This window comes from Pinus tabuliformis, chromosome 1_2, assembly GCF_031772625.1.
Source record: "Pinus tabuliformis cultivar Carrire ecotype Pingquan chromosome 1_2, CPIR1, whole genome shotgun sequence".
Taxonomy (NCBI): domain Eukaryota; kingdom Viridiplantae; phylum Streptophyta; class Pinopsida; order Pinales; family Pinaceae; genus Pinus; species Pinus tabuliformis.
This window is the reverse complement of record NC_142298.1, coordinates 446936351-446957780: the sequence shown is the minus strand read 5'-3', so window position 1 is coordinate 446957780 and position 21430 is coordinate 446936351. Positions and strand designations below refer to the sequence as shown.

Here is a 21430-nt window from a genome sequence, read left to right as displayed (position 1 = left end):
CATCATCATGTAAATGTTTTATATATTTCATATTTTATGTGTAATTCACTAATTTGTTATATTTTTTAATATATAATATATAATGTGCTCACCATGTCATGTTCTGGGGGGTCACCATGTCATGTGTCAGATACAAATATTTTCATATCCTCAGTGTTTGGTGTCCACGTGTCATGTGACTTAGGTCTGAACTCTTATTCTTCCTAGCCAGCCTAGAGCTAGAAGTTAGTTTCATTTGCGAGGGAGGGAAAGGGATCCCCAAACTCCACCAATTCACGCACCAAGAGTACACCTCCAGACCTGCACGAAGGTGCCTCCAATTCACCCACGAAGTTAGACCATCAACCAATATTAAAACCCTGCATTGCCAATTCTCTGTTGCCTGGAATTTTTCATTCTTCCCATCATACCACTGGCTTAGCCTACCTTGGTATTGTGAGATTATGCTATGACCCGTAAATTCCACAATAGAGAGGGTAGAGGCATGTGTGACTTGTACCAAGGACATTTCCTATAAAACACTTGTCTCTTCCCTTGGATCGAATGATGCTACATGTAGATTAAATCTGCTTTCATTTGCATGACAAGTCAGTTTTCAAAGTGTGTCGAAAACTTAGGGAAGGTAAGAGAAATGGGCACCCCCCCAGTTGTTTTAGCCCAGACTTCTAGATTCATTGTAGTGTTGGCGAGGTAGTCCACTCTGCTATTGAATACATGGAGAACCTGATAAAATCCAATGGCTTCAAACTTTCTAGCCACTGCTTGTGCTTGTTTGATTAGTCTTCCAAGAGCAACATCCCTAGATGTCGTATTGTCTCTCATATGCCTTGCGATGATGGTAGAGTCTCCTACTACTGCAAGCTTCTTTATTCCTCTTGCATTGAGAATGGATAATCCTTCAAGAAGTGCTAGGATTTTGGCATGGTTGTTTGTTGCCTCTCCTAACCCCCATTCGTAGTTGATGTCTTGTTTTCCATTGGGATGATAGACAGTCCCCTCCACACTTGTCACCCTAAGAGTGGCGCAGTGTTATAGCCTCCACTTGGGTTTGATTCTTTAAAAAAGTGGTTGGGATGCCCCACTAGGGCCAGTGCACTGCTGCAAGGGGGCCATTGTAAAGCAACAGAGATGTGCCCTTTAAGTTAGTCCTGAGTCCTGACCTCATGCTTCCATGTCGCCACTGGCATCCAACTTCTTGATAGGTGGTGGATGCTCAACAATTAAGACTACTGAAGCTTCTTGCCAAGGGATTTTTTGCGGTAAATTTTTCTTTTTCTGTGGTAAAACATTTTCATAGATGAGGTGTTATATATGTGTTCTTTTCTCAATCTTGTCAACCTATAAACAATTTTGAAGGCTTATTATAAATTTATGTAGTTCAAAATTAGTAAATACTAAAAATGTTATTGGATTTGAACTTTTGGTTTTGGCTTTCTGAAGAACTGAACATTCATTTTTAGAGGTCTATATTAAGTTCAAGGCAATTTGCATAATTGAACTGAATCTGATGATTGTTTAATGCTCACTAAAGTTTAAAACATGCTTCCTTTTCTTTGATTCATTACTTTTTACTTATATTATGTCATTCATACCAGGAGCCTGGACAGGAATCAGTAGAAATGACTGACAGGGATGGGGAGAAGTATGAGTGCTTTCTACCAAATCATGAAAATAAGGGCTTTAAAGAATCCAATCAACAATACAGCAGTAGCGTTACGGCATTAACCGATAAGCAGAGTAGGACAAAGACACCTGATGAGCTTCTTGAATCATTGAATGGCCAGTGCTTCCTAAGAGTGAGAACCATTTAGTCTTGTTGCTTATGTTACACAATCCCAACCTGTTCTGTTTTAGTTTTCTGTATATTTGCTAACTTCTGTTAGATTAATATGCTACCTTCCATTTCATCATGGAAAGTTATATCTTGTTGATTCTGTGGTCATGCAGCATGAAGGGTGGTGGTCTTACGAGTTCTGCTACCATGGAAAAGTGAGGCAATTTCACGCAGAGGAGAAAAAGGTAGCAATTTGGCATTCAATTCAAATATCTGTTCTTCTGTTTTGATGAGCACATTGGGGTCACTTGTGCTCATCACATTTTGTAATATTATAATATTGCTTTGTGACTTTGTCTTGTTGTGACATTGTAACTTCTAGTACAATTTGTCGTCTAGTATAGTGTTTATCATTTAGATTGTCCAGCTGTATGCGTGACTCCTATTTATATATTAAATTGGTATGTTGGGGAGTTATATTGGGTGTCAAATTTATGATAGGGTTCCTTTTCTATCTAAGGACCCTCGCTTCACTTTTAATGGATAAGCTATGTTCTCCAAGTTAATAAAATTGAAGTGCTTTTGCTTCCCATCTTGCTCCCACCTTTAGCTTATACCTATTTTGGCATCAGAGCCCAAAGATTAGGTCTCTTTCACTCCAGTTGGTCTATGTTTAGATAAGTGCTACAGTTTACTATATCCACGTTTCTCATTCTGTCACTTGTTTTGTAGAACTTGGGTATTTGTTGGTGCCACTTATCTGTGTATTTATCTACCATATTTGTAAATTTTCATCATGGGCATGAGCACACTGAACGTAGTACCGAGTTTCTCCTAGCATATTCATGGATTTCAAAATAAATTTATAATATCAGAACCAACACAATAATTTAGACATCAGCAGTTCAGTCAGTTGGAAGCTGCTAGTAAGTCCATTTGTGAGGTAAACTGATATTGGTGAAGGTGCTTCGATTTTAGAACTATGTGGATAAGTGTGGTTTTTGTTACTAAGGCTAACTGACTTTAGGGATTGACTTTTGAGGTTTAACCATCATTTATGATCTTGTTAATTAATTGATGTGTCTGGTCTCCTACAGGGCTGCTAACATAAGTCTTCCACATTAACATTCAAAGCCTGCACTACCCTTGTTGGATAGAGTCTCATAAAACAAGTTGCCTTTCGCTTGACAGCATAATTGTTGTTTAATCTTGAAGAGGAAACATCCATTACCTCCAGACTTCAGTAGTTGGTACACTCATGCCAAGATGCCTGATGCACCTTGTATCCCACTTTTCTATTTCTTCATCGGTATTTGCTCACTGTCGGAGATTTTGCAAATCAAATTTATGTAGAATGGGATTCAGTTAATGTAGGTAGGGCCATATATGACTACCTGGACGTTCTTCGAGTTTGCTGATGTCAAGTTCATGATGAAGCCAAAGGGGTAATAATTGTGAAATTTCCATCAGGGCTTTGAACAAGTGCGCTGGTGAATTTCTGCTCTAGTTGCAGTTACCATTGATCCATTGAAAGTGGATTTGAAGTTTGAACAGCCTTGCATGATTGCTTTTGATAGTGCTATAACAACCCTCAGATTTGGTCGCTTTTTATTTTTCTTTAAATTAGAACATGCCTCAGTATATTCTTTTCAAAATCAGACTTGCTTTGCTAAGAGTACTTTTTTATTTGTAGAAAGTGCTATTATGTTGGGACTCATCATTTATATTATTTTAAGTCACAGGGACATAGTTAGAGTAGAGTCCTCTTAGCCAAAGTCATCATTCTGTAAAATGGGAATTTACATATCATGATTCTCGTAAAAAACGTATGAATCTGTTTTATGAGGTTTAAATATTACCTAAAAAAAGACATTTCAATTTTCAAGAGAAATACATAGCTGTAAACCCCATCGTGGCAGGTGTATCTCCATATAATAGATTCTTGAAACTCCTGTGAAAGGTGTGCAAATCACTCTTATGGGATTTAAATATCACCTCCAAAAACACATTTTAAGGGAAATGCATAGCTGTAAACTCCATTGTAGCAGGTGTATCTCTACGTTGTAGATTCTTGGAACTCCTGTAATTGTCTTGATCTGCATCGTCCACCTGAGTGTGGAAATTGAGGAAGTAAAGTGTGATATTCCTACTTAGTCTTTTACTAAGTAAATATCAATTTTGCTCAGTTTTGGTTTATTACATGGTTACACTTAGAAGAAGGGGGCTTAGAGGACCCACATTTGATTTTTGGCGTAGGAGGCACTCCAACATTAGAGTTAGATGAAAGATTGCGGCCTTGGTGGACCGTGGGGCCCACCACAAGGGAATTTTGGCCCACATGGAGAGTACGCTCTCATTGGAGCATATTTGGTGTGGGGAATTTGATATGGGCCCACATGGGCAATCTTGGAGGCAACTTGACAAAAGGAAGGAGGGACTCTCATTTGGCTCATTCATCTATCATTTCAGAATTTGTCTATTGACATAGCACACTTGAGTAGTGAGCCAAGTCTACATGTGCTGTTCAGCACACAGGTGTTTCCGAGCAGAGATCCTAGCCCTTGCTTCAGTGGACTTTGAGTGCCAGCGCAAGGAGGGAGTTCTTCTTAGTCCCAAATCGTACCAGCAGCAGTGAGGCCGTACTACAACAGAGAGGAAGCTACAACAGCACAGGGACTGCACAGTCTTGGGTAGAGACACTCCGGGAGGTTGAGGAGTGAGTGGAGTTTGAGGTGGAAACTTGGAGGGAAGGCCTGGGGAGCCTTCTAACAGGGATTGTAGGGATTTTGGGAGCATTTAGCAACAAATTCTACTAGTGGGTTGATATGCCCAGCAGCAGAGCCACTCAAGCCAAAGAGGGTCGAATTTCGGGGTCAAGCTTTGGCCAAATCCTTCGTGGGATATTTTGGGTTTATTGAGGAGAGATCGAGATTAATTTCCTGGAATTTTCTGAGTAGTGGAGAGGGCCCTAGCAGCAGATCCTCTCAGGCAACGACACATTTCTAGGCATCTACAGCACAGTACTTGGGTAGCATAGCAATAGTTTTGGAGGAGGGTGTCTCACTTGTTATTTTGGTCTTTGCTAGCTTGCCTAGAGCAAGCCCAGGTGCACTCATTCCAGCACCTATTTGTACACCTCTTTCGATTAATAAAAAGAATACACAACACAATTTTTGGGTGTTAATTTGTGGACTGATTGCTTGTTATTGTTTCATGGTGTTTTTGTCTATTTTGCTTTGCATATTTACTGTTAATTTGCCTTAGGGATATTCCATAAAGTACATTACAAATGACATTTAGAAAACACCCCCATGAAATTATTAGAAAATGATCGAAGCAACATCTGTCCTTGTCCACATTCTATTTCAAAGATTAATTAGCAACAAGAATCGTTCCCAAAATAACAAGAATTGCTGCAAAGTCTAATATGATGACCATTGTGATACCCCAAGTTGATCCCCAGGTTGTAAAAGTATATGTACATATGTTAAATAGGCTGGTGAGCTAATATCCTTTTGGGCTAGAGAGCATGTGATGATCAATGGCCAGATAGCCTATAATGTAATTTGTACATGCAATCGGACTAATACAATACATCACCGCTGCAGACCAAGTTAAACAAGAGTATGGGGGCTAGGATTCATTGAGAGGGAAAGGGGGCCAAGGGCTTAAGGAAAAGAGCTAACCAAAGAAATAATATAACATTCCTAAGCTTAAGTCCAAATTCATTTTATTTTATTTTAAGTTCCTATGCAGTGGGACAAGTTCCCAAGTGGTGTGAAGTTGCCTACATGGGTGCCACATGTCAAAAGGCTGACATGCCCATATAATCTTTATTTCAATGGAAATGGTATCATTCCTTGTTCATTTTGGTGAACTCGAGTTGGATGTGAGCTTCGAGAGCCACTGAGATCTTGTGACCTTGAGAACCTTGAGGATTCTAGGTGAGTCATGTTTGTTTATCAGGGACAATTTTCATTGGGTTGCCTTTGGGAAGTTTGGAGCCCTGGATTGAGAATTGTGCGAGTAGGTTTCCTAGGGTGTGAGGCTTCATGCCTATTTGGTAGTGTTCCATTGGGATACATTCCCCAGGGTGGGGGGCACAATCCCCATGTTTTCCATGCTTTTGAGATGGGGGGATGCCTAGCGAAACATTTCCCCACATCCCCCTTTTGGAGAAATGTGGGGAAACATAAGGATAAACGTTTTCCTAATGTGGGGGATGTGTTTCCCCAAAATGGGTGCTTATGGGTCCCCCCCGAATGTTGCTTTAAAACAATAATTTATGAGTGGGGTAGCCTAATATTCAACCCTACAACCTTACTAATGCTTTGTAACTAAGGTAATGTTAAATTCTTAAAATAAAAGGATAAAAATTCTACTTAAATTTTTAACATTGCCATTAATTGTTTCAGGATGTTTGAGAGTGGTTTCAACGCCATTGGATTTTGTATGGAGAAAGTAGAATTTAAGATCCCACCCAAAATCCAACAAACTTAACAATTTTAGGGATTTTAGGATTGGGGGGATTGCAACATATCCATTTGGTTCTATCATGTATGAGGGTATTGAACTAGCATTTAATCAAGAGCACCAAGCCCTCTATGTACCTCGATGTTGGTGGCATTGATTGTTGAACTCCTTTGTCATGACCCTAGTAAAAATGTACCCATCACTAAAACAAAATCTCGATTTGACATGTTAAGTGTTTTCTATCTTATTTTAATGCTTAGAGGGTGATATTGATGATGAAAATCCTAATATAGGCAATGATTTTGATGATATATAGGTGTTTGTTGTAGCATGATTGACTTATATATATATATACTCAAACACACACACACACACACACCTCGATATCCCCTCACCCCCCTTGAATTTACCTAAAATTTATGGGTGCTCCCGCATGCCCCCCTTATGCATCGCCCTACTCCCGTATCCCTCTGTCATGGAAACTTGGTGGAACATTGGTCTATGGGGACTCCATTAATGCAAGTGGAGTTCTTGGAGCCACAATTCAAAGATTTCTTGTTTGGTTTGTGCTAGAGCCTTGGAAGGGAAGGTGAACAATCTGAGGGATCATAGACCAGAGGAGGAGGTCCACTTCCTTGGGTTGTGTTGGATGAGGAGGATGAGAGTCTTTTGGTTGGAATTGCTGCAGGAGTTGGGTGCCATGGCCTAGTTTGCTACTTATACTGATTGTTAGACCATGATTGACCTTTGGGTAGTCTTTTCCCTAGTGGAGTCATAGCCCTAGATTGGGGTTGACCTGTTGTTGAAGGAATTGGAGCAACAAAGTTTATGGTTGGGTGGAAAGTTTGAGGTTTGTAGCCTGTTTGTGAATCTTTGCCTTGAAAGTTAAGTGCTATGGTTTTATGGTTTACATGTGATAATTGGTGTATATGTACTTTATAATGTTCCACCAAGTTTTTGGGATGGCAGAACGCGGGAACATGCAGATGCACAAGGGGGACATGTGGGAGCAACCTAAAATTTTAAGGAAACTCTGAGGGAACGAGGGGACTTTGGGGTTTATATATATATATATATATATATATATATATATAAACATAATTTAAATTCAAATTCAAAAATGAAATACATTAATTCATACATCATAGGTGATTCAATAGTAGCTACTAAAGTTTGAAGATTGGAATGGTAAATTGAAATTACTCAAACTCAAAACTAGTAAAAAGTGGTGAGTCAAAGACTTGGTCTAAAGTCATTAGTATCTAGAGTCAACACTCAAAAGTTAAAATTGAAAATGAACAATGGACGATGAACCATTGTTATTAGAATTGGACGGGTCACTGAACTAGTTGATCCCAAAACTGGGAATTGGAAAAATATGGATCAAAAAACCTATCGGCCAAAAAATACATAAATATTCAAATTTTGAAAAAAATACGTTAATATTCATGTGCATCCATATGAATCCAAACCATTATACACAAATATGTAAAGTTTTTCATAAATATAACAAGGGTGCATATAACCAAAATAACATCGAGTGCAATCCATCTTTGAGCCAAAAATCCATCAAAAAAGAGGCTCTAGATGGCCTCTATAGTCCAAAAAAATTATTCTACAACAAATACCTACAAATCATCAAATTAATTGCCTATATTGGGGTCCATATCATCAATATTACCCTCTTAGCATTAAAATAAGATGGAAAAAGCTTAACATGTCAATCGAGATTTTGTTTCAGTGATGTACAATTTTACTAGGGTCATGACAAAGGAGTTCAACAATCAATGCCACCAACATCGATCTACATAGAGGGTTTGGTGCTCTTGATTAAATGCTAGTTCTGTACCCCCATAGATGATAGAATCGAATGGAAACGTTGCCATCCCCCAACTCTTGAAATCCTGAACACTGTTAATTCTGTTTGATTTTGAGTGGGATCTAAAATTCTACTTTCTCCATATGAAATCCGATGAGGTTGGAACCACTCTTAAAATTTTGAGTCAATTAATGGTAATGCTAACAATTTAAGTAACTTTAAGAATTTATGATTACCGTCAATTACATAGCATTAGTAGGGGCCTAGGGTAGAATATTATGCTTTTCTACTCGTAAATTTATGTTTTCAGACAAAATTCAAGGGCAATGCCCAACCATTATTGAGGGGTATATCCACAAGCACCCCTTTTGGGTAAACACATTCCCCATGTTGGGGAAATGTTCCCCCCTGCGTCTCCCATAGTTTCCCCAACAGGGGAACATGAGGAAACATTTCCACAAGCCCCTTGCCCTGGGAGCATAAGTGTGGGGAGTGTGCTCCTCACCCTAGGGGACGTGTCTCCATGGAACACTGGTACTTTATTTCATATGCTGTTATGTTTGATGTGTTCGTGCACCCATGTTTATATTACTATTCATGTTATGTTTATATGCTGCATTTCATGGTAGTATGCATATGCGTTTATAATAGGGCATAATTATGGTGCCAGGGGTACCTTCTTGAGGAATTATACTTGGTAAAGTGACTAGGGTGCATAATTTTGGTATTGGAACAAAATGTGTAAATGTCAGCTTGTAGTAAGGCTAGAAATGTATAGTTATATAATTAATCCTATCGGAGTTAATTTATGGAAAATATGAGTTAGGTTGAAAGAAATTTGAAATGTGCAGTGCATACAGAGTTGGAATTTTAGTAATGTGACACAACATGGAGTCTACGTCCATTACAACCATGGTTGAACACTTGCGGGTGCAAAATTGATGCGTTGCCTCCACTGTACCGGTTCTTCAGCCTAATTTCAAGCTTAACTCAATGATAAGTATTCCACTCTTCGATCTGTTGAAATATGTAACTAGGTTCGGTCTTCATAATGACATATGTAATCATGATTTTATGTATTTAGTGAAAAGAGAAAAATAAATTTATTGTTATTCTTGAGGCATGGGCTTCATGCCCAAGGGAGATTTATTTTTAGGTCAAGCACCCATTGAGTGCTTTGGGGCTTGTCATTGAGTCTACAAGTCAATTTGGTCATTGTCATGTATGAAAGAGCCTTTTGGGCATGTTACATATTGTAAAGAAAATTTATTTGAGTCGAAAGAAAGTCAAAAGACCCTCCAAGGCCTCGTCAGGGGGCAAAGATAAGTCGGCCTACATGAAGGGACAAGTCGGCCTAAAGATAGCAATTCGTACCCCTCAAAAGCCTATAAATAAGAAGGAACTCAATCTCATTTGGACACACACTCAAGCAAGTTCGATCTCCTAAGATAGAAGCTGGAAAAGGGACAAAAAAGAAGAAGAGCAATATCAAAATTTTGGGCCTCTCTCTCTCTCTCTCTTGTGTTTGGGTTTCTACAGTTTCTAGGCAAAACGAAATTTTGAAGCTGCAAGGTCGAAGCTACTTCTAGGTCAAAGTTGTGAAGCTGCAAGGTTGAAGCTGTGAAGCTGCAAGGTCAAAGCTGCTGCTAGGTTGAAGCTGTGAAGTTGCATCAAAGTCGAAGCTGTGAATCTACTAGGTCGAAGTTGCTGAAGAAGTTGCTAGATGGTCGAAATTTGGTGGTGGAAGCTATGCAAATCAAGAAGAAAGGTTGACTTGGTCTTGTAGGAGTGTTGGTCAAGGGTCATAGGTCTTTGAATTCGTAAATTGAAGTTTTATAAGAAGAGAAGAATTCTTGCGGGTTTTCCTCTCAGAAGGAGAGGTTTTGGCCTTGGATGATAGCTTATATCTTGTGTCCTCTTGTCTCATTGTTCTTTATTGTTTGGTAGTTGTTTGATAATAAGAACAAAATAACAATCAAGTGAAGAAGAAGTTAATCAAGATAAGTAAAAAGATATCACAAGCAATTATCAAAGTAAGAGAAATCACTTAGTCTAGCTGCCCCTAGATTTCTTGACATGATGGAACCCTTAATCCATCAAATGCAAACACTTAAAGACTAGGAGTTTGAAGGGTGACATTCATACCCAACAACCAATGGATTCAAGAAAAAGGTATTGTGGCCAAGGTACATATGGAAGCTCAAACTCTTGTTCGATCATGTGTTGTTGGGGAACATGTCCCCATCTTAGGGGCTTGTATCCTCTACACAGGATAGGTACAAAAACCAAAAATCAGGGCATATCCCCTTCTAAAACTCGAAAAGAAAAAAATTAGTGAAAGCAACAACAACAAATTCTTGACTGTGGCAGCAACAACAGGCAGTCAAAAATGTTTATCCCTAGTGCGCCAAGGGCACAAATGAATTTCAACGTTCTTTACTAGTTATTTTAACTTTCCTTTCCTTCTTTAACATCCTGTCGAATTGTCAATCAGTTCTCTCGTATCCTTGAGTCTTCTAATATCATTAGTTAATAAACGATTTTTATGTAATTTTTTTTCTTAAATGAGGAAATACGTACAAGAAAGTATAAAGTGGGCATCCTTTTCAGTGATATAAGGGTTGAAATAAGATATGAGTAAGCAAGTACTTAACATTCTTTGCATCCCTAATCAGTAAAAAATCCTTTTGGAAAGTAGCCGATGGTGTGTGTTTCTTAACCGATTCTAAGGAATAAAATAATAGGGCTGTCATAACTTTCAAATATTTGCTTAAGAGACTCACAAGTCTTGTTGAGACTTGCCGAGTCTTGGCTAGGGAAAGTACTTTCCTAAGAGACTCTTAAGTCTTGCTGAGTCTCTTGGCTAGGGCAAGTACTTGCCTAAGACTTATCCTTGAAACTTGCCGCTCTAGATTTGTGGTAAACTCACCATATTTGGCAAGACTCACCACAAACTCACCATCAAACTTGCCATACGTTTTGTGCACGGAATATACGATATTTTAATTTTTTTTCGTATTTGCCTAGTCTTTGCCAATTCTTTCTGGAGTCATTGGTCTTGCCAAGTCGCAGGCCGACGGAGTCTTTGTCGAGTCCAAGTGTTTACAGATCTGCGTTTTGCCAGGAAGTTAGCTATAATTTCTAGGATTTTACAGGCTTCCCGCATTTATTGTGTTTTCTGTTGGCTCCCAAGTCATACGCAGTTAGGTAGATTGGAGGAAATTCTCAAATCTTTTATATGGACCAAGTATGTTGGTGAGAGGCCATCCAAGATGTCATGGGATGTTTGCATTCTACACAAAGAGGGGTGGGGCTTGGGTCTAATTGTTAATAGTTTCTTAGGGCAAGATCTTGGTGGCTTTAGAGGACGTTTGGTGCTTAGTAGTGGCACCTTGGCAGATTCTTTTGAGGCACAACATGTTCTCTATGTTTATGGAACCCTCAACCTTTGGCAAGGTTGTTAACCAGATTCTTTTGAGGCACACCATGTTCTCTATGTTTATGGAACCCTCAGCCTTTGGCAAGTGTGTTAGATTTTATTGCTTTTGTTACAAACAAAGTTCGTATTCACGGGTTAAATACATTAGAACATTTGGAATATATATATATATATATATATGAATGAAAATACAATGATGAGATTGTTACAAATGATGCCCTGCTTATATAATTAGGCAGACGCCCCTTCATGAATGGTTATGTCCTTATAGACATGCCTCTTCTAGAATCTATACTAATCGCTATTATATATATTCAGTAAGGAGTTATTGTGATGTAATTTTGCCTTGCCATTCATGTGGCAATTTCCTAATTTACTTCAAGTACTGATGTTATTGAGTTGGTTACAAAATCTTCACTTGGAATTTTCATTGTTTAAAATGTAACATCTGAGTATGCTTTGACTTTAATTGGGTTTGGATTTGTTTGAATTGTGACGTTAATGGGATCTGTATTTGTTCTTTTTTCTTCAACTTGAATTTCCATATTTGAATATTTCGACAATTCCTTCTTGATAAGCTGTTGTGCTTTGTTTTCCAAGGACTTCTTATCCTTCTTAAGCTTCTTAATTTGCGTCAACAATTTTTCACCGTGGTACTTAAGTTGAGAAATTTCTTCATTTTTGTCAGCGGTGATTTTTCAACTTCCCTTTTAATATTTTATATTGCTTTTTGACTTTCTTGAAGAATTACTTTTGAGATATCTTGTATGTCTTCTAGTGTTACTGAATTTGTTTTCAATGTAACATTTTGTAGTGTTATTTTTTTCATCCTCTAGGAAAATATTAAAAATTTCTTTGTATATAGGATGAAGGACCCTAGTGTTTCCATCCCGTGTGAACCCAAAATAATGTCACCTTGATCGCTCCACAGGGATCGAATTGAGAATTGCGATATAAATGTATAATCCCCAATGTTTAATTGTAAATTGGTTATGTCATTGTTTTTTGTCAAAACAGTCTAATTTTTCGATCATATTTGACTCTGGAATCACTAATTGGTGTGCGATTTTAGGGTTTATATAATTTTTATCTTTGGCGAGAGAGATAGAAATAGTTATATCTTTTCTTGCAAGAGTCCCTTTAATTTTAAATAGCACTGAAGCACAATTATGCTAGGTTTTTAAAAATCTTCCATAGGTGGTTTCCATTTTGAGCTCGTCGATAATTTTGTTAATTGATACTTTAATTATGAAGTTTATATATTATCCGTAATAAATGTTGAAACCCACTTCTTCTTGACTTATTTTATATTATTATTTTTATTTTTTATAATCTTTTTAACCTAAGTTGCAGGAAACGTTGGAGAAGGGTCCGTTTCCGGTTGGAAACGAAACGGAAACGAGGAAACTCGTACCGTATGGCCTGGAAACGCGTTTCCGGCCATACTGGCCCGTTTCTTGAGGAGGAAACGTGGCCAGTATAGCCGGAAACGCGTTTCCAGGCCGTACAACGGAGTTTCCTCTTCTAACTTGACTTTTTCTTGTATTTTTTTTTTAATTTTTTCGCTTCTAATTTTTTATTGGGCGACTAAAATATCTTCTAGATGCCTCTCAAGTTATAAAAAAGAGGATTTTTTGAGTGGGGCAGCCTAATGTTCAAGCCTATGGCCCTAGTGTTGATATGCAGTTCATGGTAATGTTAAATTCTTAAAGTAAATCATCCTTTTACTTAAATTTTTAACATTACCATGAAATGACTCAAGATGTTTGAGAGTGGTTTCGCCCTCATTGGATTTCATATGGAGAAAGTAGAATTTTAGATCTCACTCAAAATCCAACAGAGTTATCTGTTTTTCAGGATTTCAGGATTGGGGGGATTTCAATGTTTCCATTGGATTTTGTCATGTACTAGGGTATGGAACTTGTATTTAATCAAGAAAACCAAGCCCTCTATGCAGGGGAGACTCTCAATAATCAAGAGCACGTAGGATACTAGGGTATGGAACTTGTATTTAATCAAGAGCACTAAGGTCGTTCAACTATGTAGGAGGAGATTCCCAATCAAGCACGAGACAAGAAATTAGAAATTTCTCGTGGCTGATTTTGGATATTGCTATTTTCATTATGTGATCATTCATGAGTAAATGTGATGTAAATTTAGAGACTTATAGTTTATGCATTGACAATTGACAATTTAATCATAATGTAATAAATTAGAATGTATCATATATGCTTTATGATTGCACATATTTCTTAAATGTCCTAATATATATATATATATATATATATATATATATATATATATATATTGTGTTTCTCCGTTTCCAAAATTTGGGGGGGGGGGTCACGTTTCGTACCCGTGCCTGTTTCAGAAACTCGTACCCGTTTCCCCGTTTCGTGCAACTTAGTTTTTAACATATATATATATATATATACACATTACTATTGGTTTTTATTTATTTTTTCTAAACGTCCTAGGGGGTAGCTCAATTTGTGATCAAAGTAATGTGAAATCTGTGAAATTTGAGAGATCCAAGGTTCAAATCCCCCCGGTTGTGACCTAGTTTACGGAAAGGAGGACAGGTCGTAGACCCCTAGAGGTTTACTAGTAGTTACGTGTCAGGTGGGTAGCTGGGTTTCTCTAGGATGCAATTTTTTTTAATTATCTAAACATATGGACATGACCATTTTTCCACAAAACGTATGGACGCGTCTTTTGACAAGGGTGTGTCGAGGTATGCTGTGTGGTCAAAGAGGATTTGCAGTGACGACTATTGTTGGTGATAGGGAGCAGAAGGGGGGTAGTGATGACAGATAAGGCAGGAGATTGCAGCGGTTCGAAGCGGGCAATGACAGTCGCTGGTCGACGACACTGGCCGCTGTGTATGGAGAGGCGGTGAAAGAATCAGGCAACAAATGCCTGGTGACAACAATGGTTGTGTACAGGAGGTGTAGTCGTGGCCATAGTTAGCAGTGACTAGTGTTTGAATTGGAGCGATGACAACAGGTGGCTGAGCGAAGATTGAAGGTAGCAGTGTAGACAATTGAGTAGAGCAGATGGTGGTGGTATCGCAGGGTAAGTCAGATGACGACTGAGCACAGGTCGCAGTGGGTACGAATGGTTGTGGCACAAGTGGACAAGCTACTCACGGCTGTGGCTACTATAGCTGAGGTTGCGACTGCAATTGCAACTATTCTTTTTGATTATATTATTATTATTATTATTGTTATTTTAATTTTGTGTTCTCTTTAACTTCGTAATTTTTTTTTAACTTTTTTTTTTTGTATTTTCACTTTTTTTTTTTTTTTTTTTTAAATTTTACATATATATAATATTTTTTTTCCCTATCTTGTTTCTTTATATATATATACTCTTTTTTCAACTTTTATATATATATATATATATATATATATATATATTATTTTTATTTTCCTTTTTCAAGGGCCAAAGGCCCAACGACAATGGAGAACCTCCAAAAAGTTGTGTAACGAAATGCTTGAATCACTATGGCAACAGAGTTGACGACAGGTTGATGGCCAAAGGCGTGAGCAGACTGGGTCTATGTAGTGGTTGAGTGGCCAGTGGGTCAAAAAGCTCTGATACCAAATATTATGAACAAAGTTCGTGCTCACAAGTTAAATACTCCAGAACACTTGTAATATATATATATATATATATATATATATATATATATATATGAATGAGAATATGATGATGAGATTGTTACAAATGAGGGCCTGCTTATATACCTAGGTAGGTGCCCCTTCATGAATGGTCATGTCCTTACTCTTAGAGACATGCCTCTTCCATACTAATCACTAATTAATTATTATTATATATATGTATATTATTCATAACAACTTTAAACTTTGCTTCTGTTTTTTCAAATTTATAATTTTTTGACTTTTTAAAATTATATGTGTGATTCACCTCTACATCCCCCCACACCCTGATTTTCATAAATGGCATCTGTCCCTGAACCCACATAACCTGGCAACATAGGTTTTATCCTTTGCAAAATATGCGAGTCATAAATTAAATATAAAATGAAGAGCACGCCAAGCTTTATAGTCTAATGCTTGCCCTTCCGACTTATATCAAAAGACAAACTGGACTTTCCAAGTAGCAATATCTTTGCACACATCTCACATTTGAAAGATAAAGAATATTGAGTTGAACAACATACTGAGATTATCATGCAGTTTGGTTTTGCAGCCAAGGATTACCAAAGATGGTTACTCTCCAATAAACAGGCCTATAAGAAAGATCCTGAAACCACTGGCAATTATGTGATCTGACTCTTGAGAAAACTCAGCCCTCAAATATGTATCGTCTTCCTGCCACAATGTACACAGACCATCAGAGTGACTAGTCCTTGATAGCCTATGTTTACAAGCTAATCCTTTAAACAGAACCTGCCACCCCAGAACTGTAAGCATGAATGCACAAAGGGGTAGGCAAGCGACATTACTTCTCAACAATGCTTTTGTTCACCCTTGGTCATCCATATCGAATTGAATTTCTTTGCAATACTAGTCTCAAGCCTAATGTGATAATACAAGACATGATAGTGATAGCAGAGAACGGATGTACCATTAGGCTGTAGAATATCTCCACATCAAGTACCCTTAAGGGTTGCTTTAAAGCTGCCGTATGTATCAATCAAACTAATTTTTTGAGAAGGTGAGTCCAAGCTCTTACCTGTTGGCATGCATTTCAACACCATTTAGTAGCCAGCAATCAGCTAGCAATGAGGAGATGGGACCAGAAGGATTCTACATGCACCATTACTTTGAAAGGATAACCAAACAATGTTGCACCTGCCAAACAATTGACCAATTTGTCTGAAAATTTACGCAAAACTACAAAATAATCTAATTTAGAAGTGATGGATATGTTGAGAAATCTGGAGGCTACTGAATTAGGGTAGATTTCTCTTCTTTGATAATTGATTGTGAATATTGTTGGCTTCTTATTAATATTTATTATGTTTTTTTCATCAAACAATTACCAAACTTACAGAAAATGAAGATCACAAGAAACAAGAAACACAAGATATAGGCTCCAAGCCAGGGCAAAACCCCTCCAAGGGAAAAACGCAGAAAAATTCTCTTTTTATAGAATCAGATCAAAGTGAGATATCCAAGACCCATGACCACAGAAAGACTTCAGCCTTCTAAATGCTAAGTCAAACCCTTCTGCACAACAAATCCATCAACAGCAAGAGACCAACAACATGTACAGCATCAGAAATAATTCTTAAATAAAAGATGTGTCAAAGCAGAACTTCCACAAATCTAAGTCCTTTTCTTGTCAACTTCAGGCTTCGACCGTCCTTCCTTCTGCGAAATTTCAGAGCAGATCAAGCGAATTGTGTGTGTCCAAATGAGCTCAATTCATCCTTTATTTACACTGTCCAGAGGGGTTCGAATAGACATGTCCTTAGGGGCAGGGCTGACTTGACAGGTAGGGCCAACTTACAATTTGAAAAAATTCTTTTTTCTGTTTCTTTACAAGAGGTCCAAATAGGACTTCGACTTTGACTCAACAAATCCTAGAAGCATGCAGAAAATGCTTATCTAATAAAATAATAATAATAAAATTCTTTTTCTTCTTTTTTCTTTTTACATAAAATACATAATGATACAAGCACAATGATATTTATGAAGCACTCCCTCTTAACTAGGGAGGTATTCCATAATTACACAACAAGGTACAAGGATACTCACAAATTGAAATATTCTCATAAGAAGAGCCAGATTGATAAACCATCTTTAAGCATCATCATCATGACCAACATTGTCAGTATAGCAAGGCCTTGACTAACAAGCTCTATCTCTCCACTAGATTAGAGCACAATGTTGGGAGGCATTCAAATGGACACTACCATAGCCTCTTAAGGCACATACCCCATCCGGATGTTCACCAAGTATGTCCTTTTAGGACTATTCTTTTTTTGGATTTCCAATCCTCAAAGAATATTGGTCCTCTTCGACCACTCTTATCTTGGATACCTTGTTTAATCCTCAAAGAGTGTCGGTCCATGGGACTACTTCCTATCTTTGATTCCAAATCCTTAAGGAGTATCGGTCCCAAATCCTTATTCAATCCTCCATTCTCCCTACCAGTGGCTTCACTAAGACTTACAGCTATTAGTCCTGGTCTAGTGCATGACACATGGAAGATGTAATGCCCCACATTACTCCCTCTTAATCAGGGAGACATAACCACAATCTTTTAACTGGTTTCTTACCTCATCAATACATCAGCTTCTTGTTCTTCCATGGAGATATAGGTGTAGCTATAGGGTTCCTTCTTTGCATTACATCATACTTGAGTTTCAACCTTCTGCATTCATTCATGATAGGGTTTCTTGGTTCCTAACTTGATCACATCAAATCAAGTTTTCGAATTTTGTGGATCTTTGTTAATCATCGTATAACTTTGTCATCAAATGATTCATCTTTCGTCTTCAAGGAGCCCAACTTTCTCACCACTACTACCACATGCCTTCTATTCTTTATAACAAAGTTCTGCCTTATATTCTTCAAAGAGTCATATCAACTTTCCAATATCAATTATGCTCTCATGCTTGTCCAAACAATCCATGTTTTCCATGATTAAACCATGCCACTGTAGGTACATTAATGTCATCCAACAAATTATCTCAACTGCTATCTTTCCAACCTCTGCACATACTTCTGTAATATGTCTTTTTAGGGAGCCAAATCATATTTCATCATTATCAAAGTTTCCAGATTATAGTAGTCAAGGTGTGGAATTCTTCTGCTATTTGGTCCCTCTAAGGTCAATGTTCCTTTGCATGGTCTATCTTCAGAGTTTCTGGTTTATGCACTGCAACTTTCAATCATCAATCAATGTGAACGAACCAATTAACAAGCTTCAATATCGTATTTATCAGGGTCTTTATAGTTTCTTCTCTTCATTGCTATCTAAAAGTCTACTTCGATGCATACATCAAACTTCCAGGTTCCTTCAAATCTTTCACCTGCTTAGTTAAGCTTTAGATAAAACTTGCCTTGACCTGTATCCTTGGGTAGAAGACTTATGAAAGAACAAGGAGGAAAAATATAAAGACAATAACATTAGTAATAATCAAGAATACTTATCTCTGGAGGAATGTTGACTCCCTCTTAATCTTGGACCCTTTTTTATCAAATATTGTCTTGTTAAATTTGGAAACTAGGGCCAAATTCGACCTTGGGAATGTGAAAAGTCCCGAATCTAACACATCAGAAACCCCTACTGCCATATCTAGTTTATTATCTCCTACTTGTTATTTACATTAACAAGTTATTTAATAATATAAACATCGAATTAAACACAATTGCAACGTTCACCAACATATATAGATCAACAACTGAAATAACTGAGACAACACAAGGGACAACGTTATTTTTGGACAATCGTCCCTGGAAAAACCCAATGCGGGAAAACCAGTGCAGCCGATATGAGGGTTTTATTATTATGTAGTTTTTTGAATACAACTAGGGTGCCAGAAATGGCTCACCCTTCAGAGATTTTCCTTGGCAGAAGTACCTTGCTTTGGAGACAAATATTCCGGTTGATCAGCAACCGGATGATGAGCACCACAGTGACTTCGACTGTTCCTTAGTTGGACAACAAAAGCTGCTCCATGCTTCCTTTCGGAATTGCGTCACCCTCCAAGGACTTCGTCACCCTCTACGGCTTTGCGTCTGCCTCTTAGCTCTCAGTCTGCCTCACGAACATGCCACAACACAGCCTTTTTTGCCCAGCGTAAGCTCTGGTAGCCTCTGCGTCTGCCTGCGTCAACGTATTAGCCTCCTGCGTCCTCAATGCTGGCCCTCCAAGCCTATGCGTCAGCTCTGACTGTCTCTGCGTCAGCCCAGGGGCCTCTGCGCTGTCTCTTTGGCACTATCTCTGCCTCTTTGCTATGTATTCTCGGCCTTCTGCCGAACTGCCCCTCCCTACAACAGATCACTAACTCGATTTCTCAACAAATCCTGCCCCAAAAAATCGAATTCTTGATCAACTTGGTGTATCTCCCACTGACCCTTAAGCCTCCACTTATACTTTTCCTGTTGACCATTCAACGACCGAGATTAAGTCTCTAATCAATGGCTAAGATTAGATTTGGTTTGATCCTCGTTCTTTAGAACTTTCTCACCCATATTATATTAATACATATTAATATTTTAATTTTCCTAAGTTTAGACTTAGGAACCCCATTAAAAATATTAATTATTTTAATATCTCTTCATCCGGGTGGAATTTACCCAAACGATTTTTGGGTCTTGGAGATCTCATGTGCCTTAGCCTCTCCACCAATTTTCATGGCTAGAGCATATCCGATGCTAACAAAAATCAACACGCCCTCGTAGTGAGGAATGTGCTCTAGTAATGCATCACTATAGAAACATCATACTAATCCTTCGCATAGGTACCTGTGTTGATGCTTGGCCTGCTGCCTCACATCCCCTGCACTGCTGCTTCCTGTACTGTTGCCCATGACACTGCCACTGCCACTGTTACATCTGTACTGCAGCTCCCTCTCAACATGTTGCCCATGTTGCCCCTAACATTGCCACTGCTAACTGCTGCACTGTAACTCAGTTACCGAGAAGTAAGGAACTGTCAGTGTTTTGGGTGTTATTTCTGGCGTAATCTGGTATTTCTGCATGTGTACAATTTTTATTGCAGGTTTATGATTTCACTATTGTTATCACTTAATATTTCCATTAGGAATATTACATGGCGTTAAACACATCCCATGATGTCGAAAGACCCCCAAGTGCAATGAGAGTGAACTCCGTGTCAGCAATAACTTCTCCAATAGATAGATGGTCATTCTTGATTTGTGTGATCCTCATAAAGTAGGATTGGATGGACTCCCCTTTATCCATCTTGATGTCCTCCAACTTGTTGTTGAGAAAGAGGATTTGATTTGCATTGATCACTTTGAACATCCCAACCAGCTTATCATATATCTCCTTAGAAGTTCTCAAATTAGAAATATCGACAACCAAATGCTTTTGAATAGATTCAACCAAAATTTTCTTTTCTTTGACCTCACCTTTTCTATACTTTGCCTTAATAGCAATAGGTGCATTTGAAGGAGGCTCCACCACTTTTCCCTACACAGTCCAATACTTCATGCTCCTCTAAAGTCAGGTCCAAAGTCATCTTCCATGCATGATTGTCAAATTTGTCATTGAGCTTAGCCTCAGTCTTGAAGTAAGACGAAGAAGCCATTGAAACTTGTCCAATAAACCTTTCTTGGTGATTGCTTTTCTCTCTCTTGCTTGGGCTTTGTCTTCACCTAGGCTCTGAGACCATGTTAATTTTAGTTAACAATGGTACGTTCTATGCTTAGCCTAATTACTTCAATGTACTTTTAGGTAGCCTAATGACAATTTCCAAATTAGTTTCAAATAGCAATCACATTAACCATAAATCACATTGAGAGTAATTGTAGATAGAACAGAAAAGAAAATTGTAGAAGACAAGCCAAGATAAGAGGACACCAAATTTGGCGAATGCCAGAGAAAAACCCCAATGTGGGGAAAACCCTTTGATCAATTCTTATTATTATTATGTCAAATGTTTAGCAAAGAGAGAGAGTACAAAAGTCAAAAATTGACTTGCCAAATCAAAGTGAAAACAACCTTGTCAAATCTGCAGTCAACTGCAGTCAAATTCAGCCCTAACTAGAAAGTCAAAGATGGTCAACACAACAACAAATATTCCTCTTTGGAGCTCGGTCATACATAGTCAAACTTGGCCTGATAAGGTTGTCAAAGTCAGCCCAAAATAGTCTTGAAAACCACAGTCAAACTTGGTCAACTCTGCTATCAGGTCTGCGGTCAAAGTGCCCAGAAATTCTCAGTTCCTGGGCCAAACTGTACGACCTACAAAAAGAAAA

The 21430-nt window shown here is 38.1% G+C and overlaps 1 protein-coding gene across 1 annotated transcript in view; it reads left to right on the top strand.

Annotated features, from left to right (window-relative positions):
* Positions 1-21430, top strand: part of LOC149206279 (protein OS-9 homolog) — a 170489-nt gene that overhangs the window by 106963 nt on the left and 42096 nt on the right. Inside the window, exons 3-4 of the mRNA XM_089395397.1 lie at positions 1596-1796; positions 1948-2019. Coding sequence (XP_089251523.1) covers positions 1596-1796; positions 1948-2019 — 273 coding nt within the window. The remainder of the gene's footprint in view (positions 1-1595; positions 1797-1947; positions 2020-21430) is intronic.